General features: G+C 41.5%; 1 protein-coding gene across 2 annotated transcripts in view; it reads left to right on the top strand.

Annotated features, from left to right (window-relative positions):
• BTBD9 (BTB domain containing 9) overlaps positions 1-20,863 on the top strand; it is a 405,791-nt gene that overhangs the window by 315,898 nt on the left and 69,030 nt on the right. For both annotated transcript variants that reach the window (XM_065885106.1, XM_065885107.1), the window contains one exon: positions 15,532-15,639. In XM_065885106.1, the coding sequence (XP_065741178.1) occupies positions 15,532-15,639 (108 nt within the window). The remainder of the gene's footprint in view (positions 1-15,531; positions 15,640-20,863) is intronic.

Here is a 20,863-nt window from a genome sequence, read left to right as displayed (position 1 = left end):
TAAACATTTCTGAATTTTTGTTAAAATTGTCAATCCATATGGAGTCTGTTAACCAGACATATTTGATTAACCAAAATACCTGTTTACCTAACCAGGTTATAGGGACTTGACTTTTTTCTGTACATATAAAATTCTAATATCAGAAATTTCACTGCGTATCCATGTTATTATTATTTATTATTATTTTTTGGGGGTACGCGGGCCTCTCACTGCTGTGGCCTCTCCCGTTGCGGAGCACAGGCTCCGGATGCGCAGGCTCAGCGGCCATGGCTCACGGGCCCAGCCGCTCCACGGCATGTGGGATCTTCCCGGACCGGGGCACAAACCTGTGTCCCCTGCATCGGCAGGCGTCACTCTCAACCACTGTGCCACCAGGGAAGCCCTATCCATGTTATTTTGAAATGGTAGATTAAATTATGTCAAAAATCCTGCTGGAAATAACATTTTCAGTTTTTTAAATTTTATTATTTTTATTTATTTATTTTTGGCTGTGTTGGGTCTTTGTTTCTGTGCGAGGGCTTTCTCTAGTTGTGGCAAGCGGGGGCCACTCTTCATCGTGGTGCGCGGGCCTCTCACTGTCACGGCCTCTCTTGTTGCAGAGCACAAGCTCCAGATGCACAGGCTCAGTAGTTGTGGCTCACGGGCCTAGTTGCTCTGCGACATGTGGGATCCTCCCAGACCAGGGCTCAAACCTGTGTCCCCTGCATTGGCAGGCAGATTCTCAACCACTGCACCACCAGGGAAGCCCCACATTTTCAGTTTTTAAGATCTGGAGCCAAAACACTCATGCCCATCAGCCCTAGCATGAAAAGATACATTAAAAGACCTCTGATTTTCTAAGGGGATATTGGGGAATAACTGTCATACTACCTCCAGTCTTTTCCTCCTAAGTCTTGGAATGTGGTGTTTGTAGGATTACAATGAATATTTCTGGTTTCTGGAACTTTTGAAATGTGAAGTACAGTAAGCGGGAAGGTGATTATAGCAATACCACAATTCTAGATCTTGGGAGAAAAAATTAAAATACCTTCTGCTTTTCCTACCAGCATTTCTTTGTGCCTTCCCCGATCCCCATTTCACTCCTCCCCAAAATGGTAATTATGGTCAAAGCATTTAGTCCCTTTCTGGGGGAGATGCTGATCAGATGCGTGAATTTGCAGGAACAAGAGTGGGCCACATTTCAGTGGAAGCACTTCTTGTGTCTCTTGTCTTCCACTAGGCCCTAAGTGGGATGGGCCAGGACTAATTCTCCTAGAAAGAGGCCCTGTCCTCCTTCTTTGTTCCTACCTCTCCCCATCTCTCTCTCTCTCCTCTCATCTGTCCTCACAACAAACACACCTATCCTTTCTTCTCCTTGGGCATTCTTACTTCCTCTTCTAAATTTTAGGGTGGCCAGGGTAAGATTACTGCCTCAACCCAGGGATAGCTCAGTGCTAGGCAGCAGGGGACCATGATCTCTCCTCTACTCACTCTGTTTTGGTGGTACTAAAATGTGTATTGGGTTGATCCTTCCTTAACTTGTAGTGGTAAAAAGCAAGAATAAGTTTTGGGTGTGGAAAAGGGACAGAACAGGCCTCCTAGCTTGCTTTGGGTGAAGCTGTTCAGGCATAACCAACTTGGGGAAAAGGAGTGCTTATGCCTTTTGATTAGGGTTTTGGGTCAAAAATTCTACTAGCAATAAAGTGTCCCTTTGCTTCCCACTTGCTGGGACTTTCCTTGGCGTGTACTTACCTCAAGAACCTTGTGGGAAGGAGTAGTTGCAGTCTAAGATAATAGATCTTGTTCCTAATTCTCTTAGGCATATATCATTTAATTGTCCCCCGATGTCTAATGCAAACCCTTGTCAATTTTCTTCTTGATATCTCACTTTCTGTATTCACTTCTTCTCTAAGGTTTAAAATAATAATAAACATCTATAATCAAATAGTGTTTTTATTAGGAAGCTCATGATAGTCCTATTAGGAATAGATAAAGCATTATCTATAGAGAATTGTTTGAGAATTGGCAGTGACCCAATAAATAGTATCTTGTTGATAATAACATTCTTAGTAGAATAGGTAAATTGCTTTGTCATGATTGTGTTCACTATAGTGAGATTTTAGCTGTATATTTTAGACTCAGGGAAAAAGTAGAGAATTCACGGCGATTATTTGGGACTGTCTGGGAAGAACATGGAAAAAGAGTCATCCATTTAAAACTGGTTTCATTAAAGATTCCCAATGAGTAGTTTTGTTAAAACACTAAGTAGCAAAATGTTTTTATTGTTTTGTGGTCATAGACTGTCCTGGTCAGGTATTCTTGTAAGATGCTTTTTATAATCACACTAGACAGCACTGGAGAGATAGCAAGGGGATAGAGCCTTGCAAATCCATTTTCTCCTGGTGACCAATAAACAACCCTGTCTACCTAATTGGTGTGGTTTAGTCTGTGATGTCATCTTCCCATATAACTGAGATATTAGTGTTTTACTGCTGTCATATTAAGTGCCTTATTGACTATATAACTTTTGTGTGTGTATTACTTATTGACTTTAAACGTCTCTATAACTTCTTCACCCTACCCTGCTGCCTCCATGCTATTTAGTGGAGATCTGGAGGGTGGTGGTCAGTGACTGTTCTGCTTGCAAATATCTTCAGTTTGAGAATGTAGCACCTAGGCACTTCATCAGCCCTGGGAACAGAGAGGGTTTGGGAATGGTTTTCAGGTTTTCATTTTTAATTGGAATTTTTCTCCCTCCCTTCCTTCCTTCCTTCCTTTTCTTTTACTCTTAGCAGAAATGCCAGAAACTTGGGGTGAAAAGCAAGCCAAGAATTATTGGTACAGTTGTCACAGTAACAGCGATGGGATTAGGACTATAGCAGAATCTAAAAACTCCATGTGGAATTTGCTACATGAAAATCTATTGAAACACTTTCAACAGAATAAAGGGATTTTAGCCATTTCTGGGCTAAGCTTAGCTTTAAACTATATCTTTATTTCTTACCTTGGTGCCATAAATCTTTACTGTTCAGTAAGAAGAGCTTTAGTTTTCTGTCTATTCCTGGCACTGGCAAACTTTTTCCAAAAAGGGACAGATAGTAACTTTAGGCTTTGTATGCTATAGTCTCTGTCACCACTGCTCAACTCTGGTGAGAGAACATGGCTGTGTTCCATTAAAACTTTATTTACAAGAAGAGGCAGCCACAGGCCATAGTTTACCAATGCTCTATCTATTCAGCTCCTTTCCTCACTAAGAACTCTAGTCCATAAAGGCAAAAGTGAAGAATTAGGGAACTCATTTGCCGTTCATGGTTTCAAAAAATGTGAATAATAATATTTATAAGCCTGTTATTAAAAGATATGAACATTAATATCCGCATCTAGTTTGGGGTCAAGATATACACCATGACCCAGTGGTTTTTCCTTCTCTGTTTTATGGGGGATGAGCCTGGGGGGGCTGCCACAGTAGGAAGTCTGGCAGATGAGGCTTCAGCCCCAAAGCTGACCTTAGTAGAGCAGTTCCGCTTTTATCTGTTATGGGTACTGATATTCTTCTAAGACGTTGTTTGTAAAAGGGGTTCTGCTACTAAAGAACATTTTTGAAAATATTGGTTTACGTTTTTTGCATTTAGTAAACACCTTTTTATTATGGATACTTTATAAGAAGTACCAAAGGATCTATCATGTATTACTTTGTAATTAAAAGAAAAAAAAATTAAAGAAACAAGGAACCACAGATCATCCAAGTTAGAATCTGTTTCCCTCTCTTCCGCTACCCTCACACCCCGTTTAACAGATTATAAATCTGAGAGGATAAGGTTGCAAATTAGAAGCAGAGTTGGGACTCTTGTCCCATCTGATGGCACTGCTGCATATTGCCTTGGAATGTCCTTGTGTCCATCAGAGGCTGAAGGAGAGTTAGTGGAGCCCTTTGTGGTCCAAATAAGCTGAGGAGATAACTTGATCTAGAATGTCACCGAAGCTACACCATTTTCTTCTTCCTTGCTCATATTCCTTCTTCCTTTGACTTGCCAGGATCCCCCAAGCTCCTAAATGTCCTAAGCTATTAGGGCATGAACGGTGCTTACAGCTGGAACAGTTCTAGCACCAGCTCCTGGGAAATGACCCCCAGAGATGTCTCCCAGCCCCTGACACTTAAATATTGATTGTCTGAAGAGTGTTAAGTTATGACAGTTTCATGTGTGACTCAGACCGGCTGAGTCCTTAACCAAGTCCCCTTATGCCTTAGCCAGGTCCCCTCAGCATGAATCTCAGTGTTGATCTTGGGGATTCAGTACCAGACTTCCTAAGAAGTCTGTGATCTCACCACTTTGGGCGTGATTCCTTCCCTGGTTTGTGAGGTTCTTAATCTTTTCTGCCTATACCTTTCTGAATGTGAGTCAGGGTAGTGATATAAAGTGGGGTGGTGTGAGGTGTGTGTGTGTGTGTGTGTGTGTGTGTGTGTGTGTGTGTGTGTACGCTAGCATGCCTGCATTGGGTGCCTGCATGGTACCAGAACTGTGTTCTTGGGATGCCTGTGTAGGTCCTATCAGCCAAGCAAGAAGAAAGTAAAAAGGGGTCCAACAGATTGGGCTGTGGGGCACAGGGGAGATAAATGTTTGTTTTTCTTGATTAGGAAGGATAAGCCAGATGAACAAAAGAAACAGTTTAATTCACAGAGTACAGTATTCGAATGAAGCCTCATGCTGTGCTTGAGTCAAAGTGGCAAGTCTAGCTGCAGCAGGGCCTTAGACGGATATGAGTGATTTATTCATCTCTGCCTCCTATGCTCAGATTTTCTCCGTTCAGCCATCCAATATCCATCACCTGAAAGCCCAGTTCCTGTATAGGAGTTTACCCTGGTAGCTTGCCTCGAATACATTTTGAAGGATTAGTGTACATGGCATAGAGACTGGCCCCTGTGCCCGGCATACTCTTGTGAATATTCATGTCAGCACCTGGGAGGGTTATTTCTAAAAAGGCAGCTCATGCAGAATACATTCCAAATAGGGAGTGTTTTTCTCTTGTCTGACGATCCTTCAACCAAACAAACGTGGGAGGCAGGGGGAAGCTATTCTGCAATTCTGGTGAGTATTTATGAGACAGAAACTGCACCCTCACATCTTCTGCAGAAGTGAGAGAACCCACGACCCCATCCCATTCACAGCCTTTGCCTGGGCCTCCCACTCTGGGGAAATAGCATAGGTGATTCCAGGGAAAAAAAGGCAACTGCCCGTTTAGGCTTTGGTCCTGTAACCCACACCAGTTTGATTTAATTATGGCTGTTTAGCAGTTAGAAAAGTTAGAGTTATTAATGTTCAGTTGAAAACATTTGAATTAAAACTTATGATCCCAGCTTTGAAGACCTGGATCAAGAAAACTGTTCTGAGTGGCCGGTGATCAAAAGAATTCCATTGAAAAACATAATTAGCTGTTTTTCCCTCTAGCCGTTATAAAAAAATTACATAAAATCTCACTTTTTTTCTTGCTTTTTGCCATTCTTCAAAAGATTTATCACACGGTTATTTATTAAATTGATTAATTATCTTTTGTTTATAAGTACTTACCATTGTTAGGACTCTCACTTTTACATATTTGTGAAGAAGATGCTATTATTATAATATTATTCTCGTTAATGTCTTTATTTTAATGGTATATCATGTACCACATGGAGGATTATGATTTGTCAGATACCTCAAACTTCAAGTAGAATAATCTACTTATTCTAAGTGTTTAAATTTTATAGCACTTGCAACTTATTATAGTTTTAGAGTGTAGTTGTTTTCATGTGAAAGCCTTCACAGAAGAATTTCGTGAGGGAAGTTCATTAGAGAAGGGATTTAAAGGGAAGAAATTCAGGCCGGGTGAATATGAGGGAGAGCTCAGGAAAGCATTTCTTGCAGGACCTAACGGGATAAATACGAGACTTGGGAATGCAACAGGAGGAAAGCAGCCACTTAGTGGAGAGAGGACCTGAAGGAGGAATGAGCCAGGGCCAGCACACGCGGTACTGCGGAAGGAGCACGGGGGTTTAGATTGGATGGGCAAGTGTTTTAAAATCATTTTCAGAAAGAGCTCAGAACTTTGTAGAGGGTGCCCTGTGGGGAAAAGAAGATGATTTTAAGCTGGAGCAAAGGTTGAAACCCAGATCTGATTTGGGTGAAAAGGTGAAAAGGTCAGGCTGGTAAGAAAGAGAGAGTTGTGGGAAGATAGTACTGGCAGTGTTCAGAGACCAGAGAAGAGATTTGGTGAGAACAAAAATAAAGAGATTACATGACTGAATAGGAAGAGTTTTGCCTTGTAGTTCATCCCTGCTGAAATGTTCTCTTGCCTATAGTATTCGGAGTCTAGCCTTCCCACCTTGTTTTGCCCTTCCATTCTCTCCCTTTATCACCAGGTTGAGAGAATACAGAGATCCGCCTGTAGCTAAAGTGTGAGTTCTCCCACAGATACGGATTCCTATGAAAACCTGACCCAAGGGACTGAAAAGGAACTGTGGAGCTTATTAAATTCCCCTTTGGCTCTGCTTCTTGGTGCTTCATAGGCTGTGTGCATGTGGGCACATATTTGCAAGTGGTCAGAGGAGGGGCAGGAGAAGGAGCTCAAGAAATGAAATAGTAGGGGCTTCCCCGGTGGCGCAGTGGTTGAGAGTCCGCCTGCCGATGCAGGGGACGCAGGTTCGTGCCCCGGTCCGGGAAAATCCCACAGGTTGCGGAGCGGCTGGGCCCGTGAGCCACGGCCGCTGAGCCTGCACGTCCGGAGCCTGTGCTCCGCGGCGGGAGAGGCCACAACGGTGAGAGGCCCACGTACTGCAAAAAATAAATAAATAAAATTTTTTTTAAAATTAAAAAAAAAAAAAAGATGCTGTGCTGCTAGCTCATAATGTGAGAAGGGTGATTTACCTGTAGTTCCGTCTCCTTTCCATCATCGTCTCCTGTCCTGTCCCCACGTCTCCTTCTGTTCAACCCAGTAGAGCTTATGATCTGTAAGGCACTGTGCTGGGGATGACGAGCCATGCATGGTCCTGACTGGACTTGGTCCTGCAAGCTGAAGGGGGTGTGGGGTGGGGATTGGGTGGTGTTACGCAGGGAACCTGGAACCAGGTGACTTTGCTCCCCCGCCACTCTGGGGCTACTTGTTCTACAAGGGTCAGAGGTGTAAGTAAAGATCCAAGAAGGAAAACCCCTACCACTCGACTGACAGATGAATGAGTTCGGAGCTATTTAACATGCCTGTCCCTTCTTCTCACTCTCCTAATAATTTCATAGAATTGTGGACAGGGGAAAGGAAAGCTCACATAAATGCATACTGCCTTCAGCTGTTAACGGAAGAGACTGATTCTGACCTTTTAAAATCACAACAGCCCCTAATAGCAAATGAAGCTGAAATGGAGCTGGACTTGATCCCTAAGGAGCTAAGCCCCGTGGTCTGGGCAGGACCTCTCCATTTCTACCTCTTACACATCCTTTTCTGATCCTACTTGAGCCAAATTGAGCCAAATCGGGCCAAGCTCACTGACTGTATACACGTCATGATGAGGAAGCTGCTGAGATCAAGGAAGCTAGCCTTGCCGCGGAGAGGGGAACTGATGACGCCAAATTTAAACGCAGGGAGAGATCTGTAAAGGCCGCATACCTGCCTAGTGTGCCACTGCCGAAGAGGTCTGTGACGGTCTTTTAAAATATAACGAGACCGTTTGAAATGGTTCCCAGTATTTTTGATGCCAACATCCCCCTTAAGGAAGGGGCTGTATTGAAAAGAGTCACCTTGGAAAATAGAAGAAAACTGCTTTTCTTCTCAAGGGCTGTTTGGCCTGGACAAAATTTTCTCATACATCCACACTGAAAACATGAAATGAAAGAATTTTCATCAAATTGGACTGTGTAAGATGAAATCTAAGCCTAGGCCAAAACTTACTTATTAATAAAGGGTTTGCCAAGTGATTGCCCAAGCAATCTTTTTTACAGATTATTCGATGTTTAGCTCATGTAAAAGAATTAACCAAGTAACTTAGAAAAATAGATTTGCATTGAAAGCAGGAAATGTGCTGATTATAAATTGTTTTTTTTCCAAATGCAGTAATGTATGCAAAAACATTTTGAAACCGTTGAGGTCTGTGTGAGTGTGAGGTGAGATTATGATTAGCTCTGCACCGTTCTTTCCACACTCAGTGTTTTCTGAATATTGCAGCTGCAGCCATGTTGTTTGGTAATACGCTGTTACCTTTTATGTCATCGCCTAAAACTTGAAATTAAAAACTTAGTCCCTTCAAGGAGTGAAATGATGGTCTCAATTAGCTGTTAAAAGTTGGTAGTTTTGTCTTGTCTCAAAGTTGTGTCCCATCCAGCTTTCCACGTAGCCGTATCCTGCAGGTATATTCTCCATTGGCATTTCTCCACTTTCAGATAACTCACCTGAATTATACTGTACAGAACATAAGATTTGATGGGAGGAAGGCCCCTCCTTTTATCCCCCCCTTTCTCAGTGAAGTAGCCTATGCGGTGGAGCCCGCGTGTACACATAACCTCACCTTTCCTCATCCTGGGGCTTCAGTGACTAAACACAGAAGCTGCATATGCCAGACAGCCGAGAGCTTGCACTTACCTTTTCCCTTGCCAGCTGCAAAAGAAGATTATTTAGCCAGTGTCATTATTTCTTCCTCTCTTAGAGAAGTCACTCTCTAAGATATATGAGAGATTAAACAATGTCAGACAGTACGTGGACTCTCTGATGTACTCTAACGTATTTCCCAAGTTCCCCTTCCATCTGTCGAGCAGTCTGTGTTTTCTTCTTCTCCTGGTGTTCCCTTTGCCCTGAGAGGTTGTGGCCCACTTAGAGGCAGGGCCCCCGTGGTGGCTGCTCCTCAGGGGTTTCCGTGTCTGGAATCTGCAGGGCAGCTACCTGGTCCGCTCCACATGCGTTGTTAAAGCACTGGCTCTCAGTTCCAGTCTCCCGCTGAGAATCTCACTTTGGGCCTGTGGCCTCCAGCAGCCTTTCTCAGCTTGACCTTGCTCCCCACCTGAGGAGGAAGCTACATAATTGAACCCTGTGACAGCTGACAATAGGATCCCTCTCATCTTTGGGAAAATCCCAGTTTCTCACCAGTAAAGTTGTTCCCCTGAAACTGTACTGACTTCTGGCAGCTGTTACAGGCTCCCTCCTGCCTCCCAATAGCAGAGATTAAAACCGAGCCTCTAACGTGATGTTTGTCTTTCTGCTCGTCGTTCAGAAGAGTGAGAACTGTGCTCTTCTGAATGAGGTGAAAGCACTGAAATTTTCCCTTGTGACCAGAACCTCATACCTTTCTGCCTCACCTTCACGTCCATCACATCCATTCTTCTGCGTCATGACCTCCAGTCCCTCTCTATTCTGAAAGGTAGTCAGCCCCCTCTGACCCCACTTAACTCCTCAGCAGCCTGAAGTGGTAAATACTCTTAGCTACCCTTCACTTCCCCGATCCTGCACTCTCTTCCTTGTCACTGTCGATCCTGCTTTCTTCCCTCCTGTTCCCTCGGTGCCACTGTGGAAGAGAGTTACAACCCACGCTGATTGCTCCATCTTTGAAAGGTCCTTCCCTGCAGCTCGGTCGGCCTCACAGAGCCTATTCCAAAACCTGTTTTGCCTTTTCACCCCACACTGCAGTCCTCGCACTCTTGGCTTCCACAAGGGATCTCCTTCATGTTTGAATGAAAAGGTTGCTGTCCAGAGTGAGCCTCCTCACCACCCCTGTTCTTCACCGCATAGTCTCTCTGGTCTCATAGCCATCCCGTCATCATTGTCATCCTCATCATCGGAATGTCTGCTCTTTTCGTGCACTCTGCTAGGAGCTTATCTTAGGCCCTTTTGTTTCCAAGCTGCAGAAACCAAGTAAAGATGGCTTAAGTCCTAAATGGTGAGTTTATTAAAGTGATTGGGGAATTTCTCATGGAACACTAGGGCAGGAACTCTGGTGGCTCCCATAGGGACTAAAATCAGATGTTGGAATCCTGCGACGGACCCAGACAGCCCTTCCTGGGCCATACCATCTGTCTTCTTGCTTCTCACCGCAGATGACTTTCTTTATTTCTTTGAGCTTCTGATAAAAGAGGGTCACTCCAGAATGTCTACATTTTTATCATCATTTTAAATGAACAGAGCCAATTATGCTAAAATCTTACATAATTCTAAATTTTTGATATGAAATCTGATTGACCCACCAGGGGTCATTTGTCTTCCTGTAATGCAACTGGGTCTACAGAGCTCAGGAACCCCCTACATATACCTCAAGGTTGGGCCAGAAATAGTTCTCAAAGAGAGGAGTTACTGGGACTTCCCTGGCGGTCCAGTGGTTAAGACTCTGTGCTTCCACTGCAGGGGGCACAGGTTCAGGAACTACGATCCCATGCATGCTGCACGGCACGGCCAATAAATAGATAGAGAGAGAGAGAGAAATAAAGAGGAGTTACTACGTAAAGGACAGATATGCCCCCAAAAAACTCCAAAACCCTGTACTGCATAGGCTGTTGCAGAAAATTACAAAATGTTGGAACTAGGAGAGCGACTTCCCTAATGTCACTTAGTCAGTGCTCAAGAAATATTTGTTGAATTGTTGAATGGAAGACAATTATTTCTGAAGAACTTAGTTTCTGAAGATTTTTAACGAAGAATAGTCTGTGCAAAGTTTTGAGATCAGAAGTAGCTTTGACTTTGAGAGATTGGAAATGGATTTTATGATAAATTATTATTTTATGACTAATATCTTGGCAGTTGATCTTCCCTTAGTTGTCTGTTTTCACCCAAATGGGAAAACTCAGCAAGAGCAGCAGCCTTGACCCCTGGCCTTCCAGTGGAGTCTCCCACGAACAATGGACAGTTAGAAGCAGGCAAAACAGACATTTGCTGCTGATCTAAAAGACACCAATTCAGTGGAGAAGCTGTTGATCTCAAGTGTTAAACCTCAGCCATTGTTCACAATCTGGCACAGAATTAATCCCTTAAGAAAAGTATGAAAAAAATGCCATTCAGCACAACATAGTTTGTCATCGCATGCATAATGCAGACTTTCCAATTAGAATGCTATAATTTGGAAACTTTCTTCACAGACTGATGAGAGAGCAATTATTTTAAAAAAGGGAAAACTCAGTCCACTGGGTTTGCCTCAAGTCACTTCTGACTCAAGTCACAAAGACAAGAGTTTTGAAAACATATTCGCTATTGAATTTTGTATCAAAACACCAGCAAGGAGAGCAATTAGTTGCTGTAAACTGAACCCCAGTAATCAATGGTATGCAGCCAGCCAGAGCACTTATGGAAGATGTAAGCAAAATCACATCTGCTAATCAATTAAAAAAAGCCCAGCTCTTCACTGCTTTTCAGGGAAATTCCACAATGAGAATAAGGAAGATGGAGGAGACGGTATTTAATATCACCAGGCATTTCATGCAGTGCTCATTAGGTGGAGGGGTTTGTGGCCACAGCTAAACACAGATTTGAGCTGCATCAATAGATCTTGGCTTGCAGCTTCCTTTATTCAGCCCCTTTGAAAATGACTTCTGATGTGTGGGTGGGGGGATGTCGGGTATGTTTAAGGAGCTACTCTCAATTAACGTCAGAGGGAGTGTGTCTGTCCTGGGCCAGCTCACCGGGCAGACCTTTTCTGGCAGATTACAAATCGGAAATATTGCTGTGTTGTTGCAGGTGCAAAGATAGGGGAACAGACTTTGCTGGCAGGGAAAGAAGTGAAGGGAATTGGTGGGCTTTACAGTTGTGCCTTATTAGAACAAAATTTCTCTCCATGGGCAAAAAAGAGATTGAGCCAATTTTTCCTTTAGTGTCCTTAAGCTGTGCTTGCTTTTTTTTCAGTTGACTCAACAGAGGGGTTTTCATTGCTGGCTAAGCCTACATTCCAAGCAAATATGCATCCTAGCACATAAATTAGAATCCCTTTCATATAGAGAACAAACTAGTGGCTACCAGTGGGGGAGAAGGGGAGGGGGAGGGGCAATATAGGGGTAGAGGATTTAAAAAATGGCTATTATGGGATTATATGAAATCACGTGTGTGAAATTTTTGAAAATTGTAGAGCACTATAGAATTTGAAGAATCTTTCATTCAATTTAAAGAAAAGAATCTCTCTCAAAAACTCCTGTGTGTAGGTGAGTCTGAGCCCTTGCTTGACAACCTGAGATCCATCAGTGTCCCTTTTCCACTCAGGAGTCACCCTGACCCCGCATTTCCAGCCCCCAAGGACTCTTAATAGAGGAATAAAGAGGAGATGTCTCAACTGGTATGTGCACTTGGCTGCTGTTCAGAAAAAAGAATTTAGGCCAGGAGAAATTATTGAGGTAAAGATTGATAGAGTAGGCTAATAAAAATTAGTATCTTCAGCATGCAAACTGTGATAGGCAGTGGATTAATATCCTTTAAATATAAAGGGCATCTTGTAAGTCATTAACAAAAGGATAAAAAAAAAAGGATAAATATAAGTAGAAAATAGGTAAAATGTTCAAGTTCAATGATAAGTAAAAAACTACAAATTAAAATAATGAGAGATATTTCATCTATCAAATTGGCAGGATTTTTAAAGATAATATACAATATTGGTGATGATGCACAGAACAGGTGTTTTTATACACTGCTGGTAGTGTGAGTATAAACTGGTGCAGACTGTCGTTGCAGGTGAGGGGACAGGTGTGCAGCTGTTCTATAGTACATATCAAGGCCTCATAAGCCCTGCTCCAGGAGTTACGCTTCTAGCGACTTTCAAAGGCAATAACCATAGATTTAGCTTAAGAATGCTCATAACAGGGGTTTCATAGCAGTGCAATATTATCAACTACCTAAATGTCCAACAATAAGAGACTAAGTAAATCATGGGACATCCACACAGTGAAATTCTATGAAACCAGTACATATGATGAGGAAGAATATTTGATGATGCAAAAAAAAGATATTCATAATAGGTCATTAAGCAAAGAAGCAATTTGCACCATGTGTATGTGTTTATGAAATTACTGGAATTACAAATGATCTTCATTTTACCTTGAAAGAAATTGGAGGACTTTATAGAATAAGTTACTGTAACTTTTTCCATGAAACATTTTTCCATGAAAAATATTTTTCCATGAAATATTTGAAGATCTGGTTAGATTTTATCCCAAAAGGGACTGATTATTTTCATTTGGATTCACTGGTAGAAGCACTAACTCATGATTATCCAGAATGATATGGATTATGATAAACCTGGCTCTCCATAAGTAATCCAAAATGCCATTGGGAAACAGCCTCAACGTCATCTCCCAAAAAGCCTGTTACCAGGGCTGTTCAATAAAGAGAATGGTTAATTATTTTGAAGTTTTTTTCCCTGGTTTTAATCTACTCTGGCAGAGTTATGAATGATTTCAGCCCAGAACATATATGGAACATATGCTATAAACAGAGCCCACATGTTTGGAGTAGAATTTTTTAAAAACAGAGAGATCAACGATCTTTCTAAAAGGTTTATATTCATTCTGAGAGCCAAACATAGAAGCAAAAATTACATTTTTAAAAGTTACTAAGTATAAATTAATATAGGCTAACTGCATAAAAGTGCTGAGAGACTAGAGTAATATTTGAGGAAATGACTAATGAGGGAAATGATTCACTTTCTTATCACGCACACTGGTATAATCTAAAAGTAGAATTATTGGACACTAAAAACAATAGGGTGGATTCCTGTCTGATTGATTCAGAGTACTTTGAGAGATTAAATACTTAGGTGAGTTCAAGAGAATCAGTAGCATGTACAGTATTACACATCTGTTTATGCTTTCCAAAACCTTTTAACTGTTTTCTCTACTTAAAAGATAAATTCTAACCTATTAAGTAGTGTGTACTATCATTGATAGCAAACAAAATTACAATTGACAATAAGGAACTAAGGGGAAAGCGGAACACAGTGGCATTTCTAATCCTTAGTAATAGCGTTAGAGGTGACACTAAACTGAACTTGTGCAAAGGACTGTCATTGATTGTAATTGCAGGATTAAGGAGAAATAATACAAAGTACTTTTGTAGAGTGATGGGTTATAGGTTGTAAACTATGACCCAGATACATAACCTGGGAGTGAAGGAAACATTTGACAGCAGAGTACAGAAAGGGGCTTTGGTCAGGACACCAGGTTGGAACCCTCACTGAGTTTAGATAAGCTACTTAACAGCTTTAAGCCTCACTTTCACCATATATAATTTGATGAGAATAATAATGCTTGCTAAGAGGACTTTTGGAAAGATTTAATAAGTTACGTAGAGCATTTAGCATAGGGCCTGGTACATGGTAAGCATTACAGAAATGTTGGCCATTATAATAATGATGATCATTGTTGTTATTGTTACAAATGATCTACTGATATTCGCTCAGCAAATATTCATTGAGTGTAGGCTCTGTGTGAGAGTCTGTGCCAAGTCCTGCGTGTGGAAAAACCAATAAGACATAGACACTGTCTTCAGGGAGCTCACTCTGTTCTAGCTGGTGGAGGAAACAAATATGCATGCCCAACTGTAAAGCAATAAGATAGATATCTTGTATGGGAAGGACTTCTGAGGCTGAAATTATAGAAAACAATGATCTCTCACCACAGTGGCACTGTCGGAGCAAAAGGCTGGACTGTGGTCTGCTCCCATATTATAATATTTAGATTCTCTTTTTATTCTATTTTTAAAATTCAGGAATGACACACATACAGTGCACAAACCTTTTGTGAATAGCTTGATGAATATTTACACATGTGTATACCCATGTAACTTCCACTAGATCAAAATTAGCCCATTTCCAGCATCCTAGAAGGTTCCCTCACCCTTTCCCAATCATTCCCTCCTCCAGAGGTAACTACCATTCTGACTCCTGTCACCATAGATAAATCTTGTCTCTTTTGAGCTTCAAGTAAATAAAATCACATAGTCAATACTTTGGTTCCTATCTGAGCTGAAAAGGGGGATAAGAAGAACAGGACCAATATAATCAATTTCTAAGAAATAAAAAGTTTTACTGACGAACATATGTTTGCCTGTATCTCCCAATCAGGCAGTCTTACGAGAGCTATGCAGAAAGTCTGGTCAGAATGAGAAGGAACCTGAAACGTGTTTAAGGTCATTGGGGCATACTAGTAACTACCACTTAGAATACCAATTAGAAAGCACAGATTTCCCCATGAACAGTGGTCTCAAGGGTGTTACCTTTGTTCAGCCCAGCCAAAGAGATGAGAGCTGGAAGAACCAGGAAGGAGGATTTGGTGACATCTCCCTGATAAGCCAATCAGAAGATCTTTGCCACTTGGGGGACAAGAGGCCACCTGGGGTTGGGTGACTTGTGAAATAAATTTTTAAAGAAACAAGCCTCTCACTGCAGGCTGACTCCACCTTCTCCCAGCATGCTTTCGTTGGGGATTCACTTTCTTTCTTTAGTCCTGGAAGTGTGTGGGCAAAGAAGACAGGTTGGAAGGCTAGAGTAGACATAGATCCCCTCACGCACACAGCCTAAGAAAAGAGCCAGGTGGAGCATTCACAGCATTCTTATGTTTTCCTCCTGTTCAGGTTATTACTGTGGGACTGTGACGATCGGAGCTATAGCTACTACGTCGAGGTTTCCACCAACCAGCAGCAGTGGACCATGGTAGCCGACAGAACTAAAGTCACCTGCAAGTAAGTTACATCCTTCAGGAATTTATGCCCCTTTAAAAAGACAATCCTTCCACTGGATTCGGAAGGTTCCAATGAAGATTCATGGGGTCACCAAATTATATTCTTATTTGGAGGTTAAAACATTCTGATGATCCTTTACTTCAGTTTTGACTATTAAGTACTTGGATGAGAATTTACTTTATATGACCAAAGAAGCATTTCTTATTTTGTGGTTTTAACTTAATTTTAAAAAATGGCATGTATCTAGGCAGGGAAAACAAAGATACTTTTCACATGCAATCCTCTCTCAGGTCCTCCCCCCACATCCCATACTACCCCTTCGGGACTTTTTTCTTCCTTAGTGATTTTTGCTGATGCAATACACACTTTAGTAGTATTCTGAGACTCTCACCTCTTCCCCACCCTCATATCATTCTCAGGGTTACCTTTAAATATTTATTTCATCTCCATGTTAGTTACACTGTTACCTAAACTAAGGAAAGTTTGTATCTTAGGTCTCCTGTGGGAAACAGAAACGTTTCATGCATATGGCATTGGGGCTCTGTTTGACCTTACCTGGTTATGGGTGAAGCCAGGCAGAAGGATTCTGAGCTCTGACCAGCTTAGAATCATGCTAAGAATGAATGTAACCACCACTCAGATTGAAATTAGCACATCTGCAGCATCCTAGAAGGTTCCCTCATACCTTTTCCCAGTCATTCCCTGAAAAGAGCTCAGTGCCTTTTTGTGTAGAGCCAGATGCTGTGGGAGGCAAGATAAAGCAAATAGCTAAGATTTCTCTTTTTTATTTTAATTGAGATATGATTCCCATACCATAGAATTCACCCTTTTAAACTGTACAATTTAGTGGGTTTTAGTATGTTCAGAGTTGTGCCATCATCATGACTATCTACTGTTCCAAAACATTTTCACCACCCCAAAAAGAAACCTCCTGCCCATTAGCAGTCTCCCCATTTCCCTCCAGAGCCCACAGCCCCAGCACCCAGTAATCTGCTTTCTGTCACTGTGGATTTAAGTATTCTGGACGTTTCATATAAATGGAATCATATAGTATATGATCTTTTGCTCCAGCCTCCTTTCACTTAGTATAATGTTTTCAGGGTTCATTCATGTTATAGCATGTATCAGTACTTCATTTCCTTTTTATGACTGAGTAGTATTCCATAATATAGGAATATATATAGCACATTTTGTTTATCCATTTATCAGCTGATGAACATTTGAATTGTTTCTACTTTTTGGCTAGTATGAGTATTGCTGCTATGAACGTTCCTGTACAAGTTTTTGTGGGAACATATGTTTTCAGTTCTCTTGTATATATACCTATGAGTGGAATTGTTGGGTCTTATAGTAACTCTATATTTAAGTTTTTGAGGAACTGCCAAACTTGTCCACAACAGCTGTACCATTTTGCATTCCTACCAGCAGTGTAACAAGGTTTCAATTTATCCACATTCTTGCCAGTACTTGTTATTGTCTATCTTTTTGTTCATAGCCATCCTAGTGGGAGTGAAGTAGCATCTCATAGTGGTTTTGATTTGCATTTTCCTGATGGCTAATGATGTTGAACATCCTTTCAAGATTTCATAATAGCGTTAATGATGGCTTGTTTGATGCAATGTCTGACATCCTCACCATTATTATTATAGTAATTTTATAGCATGTTTGTATTGGTTAGGGTAACATTTGCTGCTGTAACAAATAGTGGCTTCAGTATGTCAGTGGCTTAACACAGTAGTGTACTTCTCAATCATAAGTATTCCTGGTTGTCAAGTGGCTCTTCACAGATGATTGAGGAACCCAGGTGTCTTCCTTCTTGTGGTTCTGCCATCATCTAGGGCCTCATCAGCATCATTTGCATCTAACTGATAGATGGGGAAAGAGCAGAGAGAAGGTAAACCTGGATCTGAACAGCCTTGGCCTGGGTATAGTAAACATCACTTCCACTTGCATTCCACTGGGGAGAACTAGTCAGTTGTCACACTAGATGCTAGTAGAACTAGGAAACGTAGTCAGCTCCTGGCTGGGCAGCCACTTCTCAGTGGATCGCAGATCTTGTGGCCATCTCTACCATACCAGAAGAAAACTAACAATTATCTAGTAACTGGTATTCCTTTACCTGCATGTATTTTATCTTATTCTGTCCTGAATACAAAACACCTTCTTGTGTGGGATATTGTCCTCATTTTATAAAAGAGAGAATGAAGGGCTCTTTCTCTGGTACCGCATTACCTCCTAGAACCCAAAGCATTGCTAAACCAAGGTGGATGATGAAAACTGGGAAATGAAGTGATTCTCTTATTTCCAAGCTCCCAGAACCCTTTTTATACACTAGGAAGGCCTTCAGGGCCCATGAACAACCACCCATTTATCTTTCCAGAGCCATTGCCTATTGGGCATACAGCTCACAAACCAGACCCTCTCTTCCTCATCTTTTACACATCTCACTGATTACCATCACCCATCTCTTCTGTCATTTTATGAGTTATAAATTGGCTTCCTCATCTCTTTTATGTCCCCCTGTTGAAGGTGTTATGCAATTGGGTTTTCAACAAGAACTGGTTGACTAACTACTGACAAGGTACATATAATGATTTTATAGTTATTTAAATGGGTTTTTCTTGATTCAAAAACCCATTCACTCATTAGATCCTCTCCCAGTAACCTTGCATTAAGTCATCAGCATCTTTTTTTTTCTCTTTTTAATTTTTTGTTTCCATTAGTTGGTGGGTTTCAATAATATAAGTGTTTTTAACCTTGTATGTTAGCACTTAGATACTATAGCAGTAAGTGTTTTACAAATTAATAAATAATATATTAGAAGAACAAGAGTAGTAGCAAGAAGGCGAGTGCCTGTTAATCCTCTAGGAATCAATGGAGCCAAAGGTTATGATTTAATGTTTATAGACATAACCTGAATCTATTGTGCCTCCCATTTTTGAGTTAGTTCTTAGAAGTTGTATTGGTTGGCCAACAAGTTCGTTCGGGCTTTCCTGTAACATCTTACGGAAGATATGTAGATGATAAAAGAAGAAAGCCTTTCCTTTTGAACTAATGTACTCCAGAGCAGTCCTCAAGAGAGGATCCTGTTAGCTTCAAGTATTGTAGCCTGTTTTTTTTTTGTTTGTTTGTTTTTTGCATTACGTGGGCCTCTCACTGTTGTGGCCTCTCCCGTTGCGGAGCACAGGCTCCGGACGCGCAGGCCCAGCGGCCATGGCTCATGGGCCCAGCTGCTCTGTGGCATGTGGGATCTTCCCGGACCGGGGCACGAACCTGCGTCCCCTGCGTCGGCAGGCGGACTCTCAACCACTGCACTACCAGGGAAGCCCTGTAGCCTGTTTTTTAGTGAAGTAAAGTATGCAAGTCATGTTATAAATGAAATTCTATAGGACCATTAGAAATCAATAGCCCTGCCTCTTGATAGCATTCTACCTAGTCAAGAAATCAGAGGACAGATTTTTGCTGTCCTCTGAAAAAGACCTAGGGAGTGAAATTCTCCAATGTCTTCCTATAAATTCCTGCTCCTGGGTTAGGATAGTTTCCTTTTTTGGCCTGCTACAGTTGAAGCTTTCAGGATAAAGGCTCATTTTCTATCATACATAATCCTGTTTTTATATTGACTGATCAGGGGTTTTTCCCAGCTTATTGAGATGTAATTGATATATAACATTGTATAAGGTTAGACTGTGCAACACAATGACTTGGTATATGTATATATTGTGAAATGATCACCACAGCAAGTTTACCATCCAGCACCTCACCTAGTTATAATTTTATTTCTTATGGGGAGAACTTTTAAGATCTACTCTCTTAGTAACTTTGAAATATACAATGTACTGTTAACTATAGTCACCATGCTGTACATTATATCCCCAGAACATATTTATCTTATAATAGGAAGCTTGTACCTTTTAACCACCTTCTCCCATTTCCCTCACCCCGCCCCCCTGCCCCCCAGTGCCTGGCAACCATCAGTCTTTTCTGTTTCTATGAGTTTGTTTGTTTAGATTTCACATATAAGTGAGTGAGATCATACAATATTTGTCTTTCTGTGTCTGAGTTACTTCACTTAGCATAATGCCCTCAAGGTTTATGTATGTTTTCACAAATGTATCAGCTGATTTTATAAAATTACTTTCTGTTCTCTCTTTTCACATAATCTATTCCTGTACCTTTTAACCTTATTTCACTTTTTTTAGAAAATAAATTATTTATTTTTGGCTGCGTTGGGTCTTTGTTGCTGTGCGCAGGCTTTCTGTAGTTGCGGCAAGCGGGGACTACTCTTCATTGCAGTGCACGGGCTTCTCATTGTGGTGGCTTCTCTTGTGGCGGAACACGGGCTCTAGGCATGCAGGCTTCAGTAACTGCGGCATGTGGGCTCAGTAGTTGTGGCTTGCAGGCTCTAGAGCGCAGGCTCAGTAGTTGGGGCGCACGGGCTTAGTTGCTCCGCAGCATGTGGGATCTTCCCAGACCAGGGATCAAACCCGTGTCCCCTGTACTGGTAGGAGGATTCTTAACCACTGCACCATCAGGGAAGTCCCTCTTCTCTGTATCTTTGAGTCTGTTTTTTTTCTTTCACTAGTTTGTTGTATTTTTTAGATTCCACATATAAGTGATACCTTACGGTATTTGTCTTTCTCTGTCTGACTTATTTCACTTAGCATAATATCCTCCAAGTCCATCCATGTTGTTGCAAATGGCAAGATTTCATCCTTTTTATGGCTGAGTAGTACTCCATTGTGTGTGTGTGTGTGTGTGTGTGTGTGTGTGTGTGTGTGTGTGTGTATCACAGCTTCTTTATCCATTCTTCTGTTGATGGACACTTAGGTTGCTTCCATATCTTGGTAATTATAAATAATGCTGCTATGACCATTGGGGTGCATGTATCATTTCAAATTAGTGGCTTTGGTTTTTTTCGGATATATACCCAGGAGTGGAATTGCTGTGTCATATGGTAGTTCTATCTTTAGTTTTTTGAGAAAACTCCATACTGTTTTCCACTGTGGCTGCAGCAGTTTACATCCCATCATTGGTTAATTTTTGAACAGACTGCTTCCTAGGCCTACTCTACAGCTGTGATCTTTTTGTAGAATGTGGGTAAAGGGGTAATAAAACCCTTTTTCCTTTGCAGGAGATATTGTCCTTTGGCCCAGTTACCTTTCTAGATCTCTTCCCCTGAAAATCTGATCGAAGTGGAATGTCAGCTGGGTTATTAGGCAACATT

Source organism: Phocoena phocoena, chromosome 10, assembly GCF_963924675.1.
Source record: "Phocoena phocoena chromosome 10, mPhoPho1.1, whole genome shotgun sequence".
Classification (NCBI taxonomy): Eukaryota; Metazoa; Chordata; class Mammalia; order Artiodactyla; family Phocoenidae; genus Phocoena; species Phocoena phocoena.
This window is presented reverse-complemented; position numbering and strand designations above follow the sequence as displayed.